General features: G+C 34.3%; 1 protein-coding gene across 1 annotated transcript; it reads left to right on the forward strand.

Moving 5' to 3' along the window:
- Window positions 1-4,483: 4,483 nt before the first annotated feature.
- On the forward strand, window positions 4,484-7,061 carry LOC107749016 (endothelial cell-specific molecule 1-like). The gene is made up of 3 exons (XM_016564065.1): window positions 4,484-5,107; window positions 6,182-6,325; window positions 6,476-7,061. The coding sequence occupies exons 1-3, from the start codon at window positions 4,801-4,803 to the stop codon at window positions 6,556-6,558; spliced, it is 534 nt and encodes a 177-aa protein (XP_016419551.1). The 5' UTR covers window positions 4,484-4,800; the 3' UTR covers window positions 6,559-7,061.
- Window positions 7,062-7,768: the final 707 nt, after the last annotated feature.

Here is a 7,768-nt window from a genome sequence, read left to right on the forward strand (position 1 = left end):
ATTATTTCAAGTAATAATTTTTTTATGGTATTAATTTTAGTTAATAATATTAACCCTTCTTGAGAAGTGTTGTTATATAGTGCATAATTCATACACACCACTACTTTAATACTTTTATTGGGTTTTTGTCATTTGGAGCCCCATTACATTAATTTTGCTTAACTACAAAACCTCCAACAGAAGCATACTGAGCCACAGAACTTATTTCAAAAAAGTTTTTTTTATTTTTTTTTATTTTTTTATTACAATTAAGCAAAATGAAAGTCTTCTCTCTCGTCTTAATTCTGAAATTTAAAGAATTTTTTTTTGAAGAAATCACTTTCTTCTTCAACCTTGTAATCGTAGCGCTCTGCCGTTTTAGCTGTTTCCTGTAAGCCGTGAGCTCGCCCTTGTTGTATGTGTGATCCATAAAAAAGTTTTTTTAATTATTATTATTATTTTTATTACAATTAAGCAAAATGAAAGTCTTCTCTCTCGTCTTAATTCTGAAATTTAACGAATTTTTTTTTGAAGAAATCACTTTCTTCTTCAACCTTGTAATCGTAGCGCTCTGCCGTTTTAGCTGTTTCCTGTAAGCCGTGAGCTCGCCCTTGTTGTATGTGTGATCCATGGAATGACAAAGTGTGTATGACGACACAGAAGTTTGACAGTGCTCATGGCTATATGAAATGCTACATTGTCCACTGGGATGAATCTCTGAGGCCCCACTGCTTTCATGCGCTTCAGGATCCACAACAACCCTCACAATCTCCTCCACAGCTTTAGTGTTTCTCAATACAACATCCCCTCTCCTCGGCCTTGTGTGTTGTGATCACCTCTGCGAAGAAAAAGATGGTGGGAACAGCAGTTGTAGAAAGGCGCACTTGGCCCAGACTGTTTGTAAAGAAACAGTTCAAAGTGGACAGGACATAAGCAAGAAAAGGGAGTTGGCTTCCACTTTTATCTAAAGGGAAACTGTGAGAATGAAACAGAAGGATAAACAGAAAAATGGAAAAAGGCAGTATTAATAATGTCACACAAATATATACTGTGTGTGTGTGTGTGTGTGTGTGTGTATTATATATATATATATATATATATATATTAAGGGGGAAAAGCCTTCGAGATTCAGTTCAGCATTGTGATTGAATACGAGATACTGTTTTAAATAAATTAACAAGATGAACATTTTCCAGGGGAAAGCGTTTATATATAAATTGCAGCTAAAGGAAATTGAAATCATAGATAGTATGATTTACATATGAGGAGCGATTTATACAATTTAAAGCTACGCACGACGGCATGTAAAGCTTCAAGTTCAAGGCAACGAGCAAAGATATGAAACTCCAGAAAAATGTGTTTACAACCAATGCTTTAACAAGACAGCACCACTTGTCCTGGGTGCTGTTTGGCAAACCAACGTGTATTTATGTATAGGCTATCTTACGAAAATTAATCATGGTTTTACTACAAAGAAACCCAAAAAGCCATATAGTTACTATAGTTAAACCATGGTAACCACAAAATAACCATGGTTTTGCTAGACTAACCATAGTTTAAGTTAACCATGGTATTTGTAGTAAAACTGTGGTTACACAAATGGTAACTAATACGCCAAAAAAAAAACATGGTTACTACAATAAAACCATGGTTAATTTATGGTGCATTTCCGCCAACTACTGGACTGGAGTCTGGGGAGCGTCAGGATGGAGGTGGTTAAAGGTAAAAAAAGCACCATGAGAGTATAAAAAAAAAGTCACTTATACGACTGTGCTCTATTACAATGCCACCAAATGACTTTACGTGAGGAATGCACTTAAGTTTAGTTCGTTAACAACCAGTCAAAACTTTCCAATCACTCTCCTGCCGTTGTTTAGTGCAACAGCGCCATCTGGTGATGGATATTCTGCATTGCAGCCCCTGAGCGTATGACGCTCTTGTGTTCTTTTCCAATATAGCCTATATATTTATGGAGACAAGATCGGACTTTGACTGCCGGAAAGGGTATTCAAAGAGTTTGACTTTCAAGATATATATTATACAGAAGTCTCATTAATATTCAGCCGAATGCTTATTTGTAAACTTAATAAAATGTCATAAAATTAGACTATTTCAAGACGACATTTTCAATCAGGTCAATGTTTTAATAACATTTACATTTCTGAAAGCATCATAAATGGTATCTTGATGTCAAATTAAGAAAAATATTGCAGAGAACCAGATTATTTTATGAAGTTCAGTTTGTCAACCCCATCAGCTAAAATGGGCCACGTTATGACTTTCAAGAAATATTTCAATGTTTTCTCTTTTTTAAATTGTTCAGGTAACATTAAAAGAATTAAAATTGAAGCTTGGACATATTATATTTACACTGTATGAATCCATTAATGTAAGACACTCATCTTGTTATTAAACAATATATACAATTAGAAATGAATAAAAGTTATAATGATAGTTTTGCTGTTTGTTGTGCATATATATATATATATATATATATATGCATCAAAATTTTTGAACAGTAAGATTTTTAATGTTTTTTAAAGAATTCTCTTCTGCTCGCCAAGCCTGCACTAAAATAAAATACTGGGTTAAATACAACCCAGCACTGGGTAAAATATGGACAAACCCCCAGATTGGGTTCTTTTGACCCAGCGGTTGGGTTAAATGTTTAAATGTTTAAATGTTTAACCCAACCTTCTGGGTAGTAAACCAAAATGCTGGGTCAAAACAACCCAATCGCTGGGTTTGTCCATATTTTACCCAGTGCTGGGTTGTATTTAACCCAGCATTTTTTAGAGTGTGCAATTATTTGATCCAAAATGCAGCAAAACCACTAATATTGTGAAATATGTTTTACTATTTAAAATAACTGCTTTCTATTTGAGTATATTTTAAAATGTAATTTATTCCTGTGATCAAAGCTGAATTTTCAGCATCATTACTCCAGTCTTCAGTGTCACATGATCCTTCAGAAATCATTCTAATATGCTGATTTGCTGATCAAGAAACAAGTAATAGAAATTAATACTTTTATTTAGCAAGGATGCTTTAAATTGATCAAAAGTGATGATAAATACATTTATAATGTTAGAAAAGATGTCTATTTCAGATAAATGCTGTTCATCTGAACTTTTTATTCATCAAAGAAACCTGAAAAAAATCTACTTAGCTGTTTTCAACATAATAATAACAATATTTTTTTTTTTGAGCAGCAAATCAGAATATTAGAATGATTTCTAAAGGATCATATGACTGGAGTAATGACGCTAAAATTTCAGCTTTGAAATCACAGGAATAAATTACATTTTAAAATATATTCAAATAGAAAAAAGTTATTTATTTTTTCTGTATTTTGGATCAAATAAATGCAGGCTTGGTGAGCAGAAGAGACTTCTTTAAAAAAAAAAAACATTAAAAATCTTACTGTTCAAAAACTTACTTCACCATTCAGTCAATCTTTTCGAAAAAAATACCCCCCAAAAACAATTTAAATTTTAGTCACGTTATTGACATAAAGGTCCAGATAAGAGAGGGCAGCTTTACAAAGAAACCACGTTGTATACATTATAAAAATTGGATTTGATCAAACAAAGCGTACTTTTTACTATTGGCCAGTTTGCGATATTCTCCGACCGTCATGGACTTCTTCTGGATGTTGTATTGAGTGAAGAGTCCTGATTGGCCGGTCACCACTTGCATGATGGGAGCAGGAATGACCATCTCTTCAATGGTCTCATAGGAACGCCGCGGCTTCCAATCCTTCGGCGGAATAACCTGAGCGAGAAAATAACCGTACAGTTAGATAACTGACACAAGCGTTTTTCATTATGTTTGCTCAAGTCCTTAGAAAACAAAAATGACTATCTTAGTGTTCAAAAGATATGAAAAAATGCATTTACAGAATTGATTATTCAAAGTTATATATATATGTATATATGTAAATATATGTGACACTGGACCACAAAACCAGTCATAAGTCGAAATTGAGATTTATACATCATCTGAAAGCTGAATAAATAAGCTTTCCATTGATGTATGGTTTGAAAAAAAAGTGCTGTCATAATACAGTATAACAGGTATAATAACTTTTTTCTTATAACAAAAATAACTGAACATTTAAGTGTGTACATTAATGAGGAAAAAAAATTAACTTAAATGATTTTAGCAAATGGCTGCAATATAACAAAGAGTGAAAAATTTAAGGGGGTCTGAATACTTTCCGTACCCACTGTATATATATATATATATATATACACACACACACACGCACACACACACACACACATAGGCCTAGTACTTGTAAATGAAACCGATTATTGAAGAAGTGTTACCTGCCTTTTCTTTGTAATTCTTTGTGAAATTTGTGTGCATTTCTGTTTGCAAACTGTTTCACCAAACTCTTTACTGTAAATCAAGTCTCAGAAGAAGACACTTTTAAGGCTACCAAAAACATCTCCTCATGCACGTTCATGTCAGGAACAAGGAGCTGTGGGGGTCACGAGGGTCATCTTGAAAAACCTTCAAACAAACAACTCCAGACTTCAGTGGTGACATCAATTCCTGGATGGCAGCACGGCTCTAATTCCACTTCCACGCCGGATTTCTAAAACAGGGAAGGGGGGAGGCTGGCAAATAGACAACAACACCGGATTGAGGAAACTGACGAGGGCATACTATGTGCAAAACAAACTTGTTTAAAGCTGACAGTCATGCAGCCCGAGCCGTTTCATTCACTATCGCATCTAAGAAGAGGACAGCTCCTCCCCAGCGCACTAGACCCGAGGACAGCATCCAGCGTGGTGTTCGCTAGCACTTCAAGCCATGCGTTTGTACGCGATCCCGGTGTTGCTGCTGATGGTGCTCGGAGACGCTGACGCGTGGGGTCCCGCTGGTAAATACGCCGTCAGCTGCCCGGATAAATGCAACCCCGCACTGTGCGGCTCGACGCAGCGCTGCAGGAGCACGGTGCTGGATGACTGCGGATGCTGCCAGCTCTGCGCCGCGGGACGAGGAGAGCACTGCTACCGCACCGTGTCTGGGATGCACGGCGTCAAGTGCGGACCGGGACTCTTCTGCGACTTCTACAAGGATGAGGATGATTATGGAGATGAATATGGCATCTGCAAAGGTACGGGCTGATGTGTGCACCTGCTCAGGCAGATGGGATTATGGGGGGATTGACATATATTCAACGGATTCATTAATTTTGCAATCAGTTATGTCTTAATTATAAACTGCAACTTTCAGAGAAAAAGAGAACTTAAATACTTAAATGAAATAAAAATAATGACATAGAAAAAATTTCAATTATTTATTTACTTCCTTACCAAAGAGACGAATTGCTTTATTTCTTTATATTTTTCTAATATATATATATATTAGTGCTGTCAAACGATTAATCGCATCCAAAATAAGTTTTTGTTTACAGTTTTAAAAAAAGTTTTTAAAAACGGAGTTATCTGTTTTATCTGTTTTTTTTTTTTAGTATAATAGAGCATAATTGAGTATAATTATTGAAAATAACTTTGTTTTATATTTGAAATAAAATGCATTTAAGTATATTTTTATATTTTAAAAAGTAATTTTTATATGTATATATACATTACCTTTTAAAATATAAAAATATACTTTATATATATATATATATAATTATAAATATATATACATTTCTTTTATATATGTATAGTCTCTGTATATATGTTAAAGACTGTCCTGACAAATTGCTTTACTTTTTCCTATTTCCTACATTTTTTACTAGCTAGTGTGTCACACAGCTTCATCACACCTGTTCAAGGCAGATAATATTCAAATATTTATGGAAATCCTCATGATTAGCTGACGGTTTTGAGGTGATCTCAGGTTACAGGTTAAAGAACAGTTCGGCATACTAAAGAAAACTCGCCTCCAAGTCTCTTTTCTGTGCAGTCCTTCAAGGGCCCCTAAATGATTACTTAAAGTATTATGTAAGAACAACGTGAGTTGGTGAAAGAACACTCATTGCTTTGTATTGGTGAAACACACTCCTTCCACACCGATTACTCACACTCAGCCGTTTAATTGAGTCTTAGACATAAGTGAGCCTTTTACACAAACACTGGATCGGCAATGAGCAAATATCCTCAAGAAGAGTCTTTGTTAATGACCAGTGTTAAAGTTGTGGTACAGATCCTCTAATGGCTCTGTTTGTGTTTTCTCTTATCAGACTGCATGTACGGAACATATGGCATGGAATGTCGGAAAACATGCAACTGTAAAGCAGGTGGATTGTGTGACAGGGAAACGGGCGCTTGTCACTCCTTTAAATTCTTGGCTAAAATGGCCATGCTGAAATCTCATTCAAGTGAAGGTGAGTTTACGGTTTATTAAAGCACACAAAATAATAGATTTTTGAATTTACAAAATTGTTCAACTATATTCAAAACGTGTCCTTTGATATAAAGTGACATTATGCAGAATATGAATTTTATTTCATTTTTTTATTATTATTGTATGACAGGTAATGAAGTGGGCTCAGGCGACGGCAACACTGAAACCAGCAGCAATCGGTCTTCCGCTCGCAATTTTCTCACCCCTCGCTGACAGCAACTCTCCATCTTCAGTTTAGTCAGTGTACATGTAGCATAATAAATTAAAGGACCAAACGGATATATTTTAATATGTTTAAAAGGGTCAAAGAAAAAGATACGCGTTTTATTCTGTATATTTTACAGATGTGTATGCCAGTTATGTCTTTATTCCAAAGCATGCATTCACATGCACACAAATAAACATGCAAATGTCCCGCAGAGTTTGATATCCCAATAATAATGTTCCCGCAGGGGCTCATTATGCTGAAACTGAGACGTTAAAACTGTGCGGTTAAACTGAATGAACACACACACAAACACTTTTTACATTAGAATTAAATCATATTTAATGAGATGCATATTCTAAGATTATAAACCAGACTCAATTCCAATTCTGATCAGCATTAGCGTCAAGGTTCACTGATATGACATCTGTAATGCTAAACAGTGATTTTTTTTATGTGTGTGGTGTGCTATATTAAGGCCAAGGAGATTATTATAAATTATGGACTGTATATCCTTCTAATCTGTGTGTAAATTATTCTCTGTGAAACCCTCTTGAAAGAGATCATATGAATTCTTAATGCTTTATGTATGAGATTTAAATTAAAACAATGTAATTCTATGAGGAAAAATACAGTCTCTTGTTGTTGTTGTTGTTTTGCCATTTTTTATTTAGTCATGTTTTTCAGTTCTGTTTAAAACATTTTAAATGTCTGGAAAAACTTGCAAAATTACAACTAATGTTCTCTTTTTAATATTTAAGTTAACTGAGATCTGTTTTTAACCTCAAGATATAGGAGAGACAATGAGGCAAAATGTCACAGTTTTTACTTCAGATAATATTTTTTTGAAAGCCAGTATCTTTATATCTGTACGTATACGTATTAAAGTCTTGAATGCAAAACTATACTGAACATTATTACTGTTATTGTCCATGAGGAAATGTGTGTATATATATATATATATATATATATATATATGAAGAGTAAAAACATAATTACTGAAATACAACCATGTGACAGCTTCCCAGTGTGACCACTAGCCCCAAATACGAATAAGCAGGCCTTATGCTTAATACAATTAGACATATTTGAACTAATACAAAACCAAACGCTTGGTTAAATTATTATACACTCTTAAAAATAAATACAAACTTTGATCATTTATATTACATGTTTATCCAGATCTAACCTCCTTTCCAGAGGTTTCTGAATGAAAAC

The sequence above is a fragment of the Sinocyclocheilus rhinocerous genome, unplaced genomic scaffold (assembly GCF_001515625.1).
Source record: "Sinocyclocheilus rhinocerous isolate Xijiao unplaced genomic scaffold, SAMN03320098_v1.1 scaffold260, whole genome shotgun sequence".
Classification (NCBI taxonomy): domain Eukaryota; kingdom Metazoa; phylum Chordata; class Actinopteri; order Cypriniformes; family Cyprinidae; genus Sinocyclocheilus; species Sinocyclocheilus rhinocerous.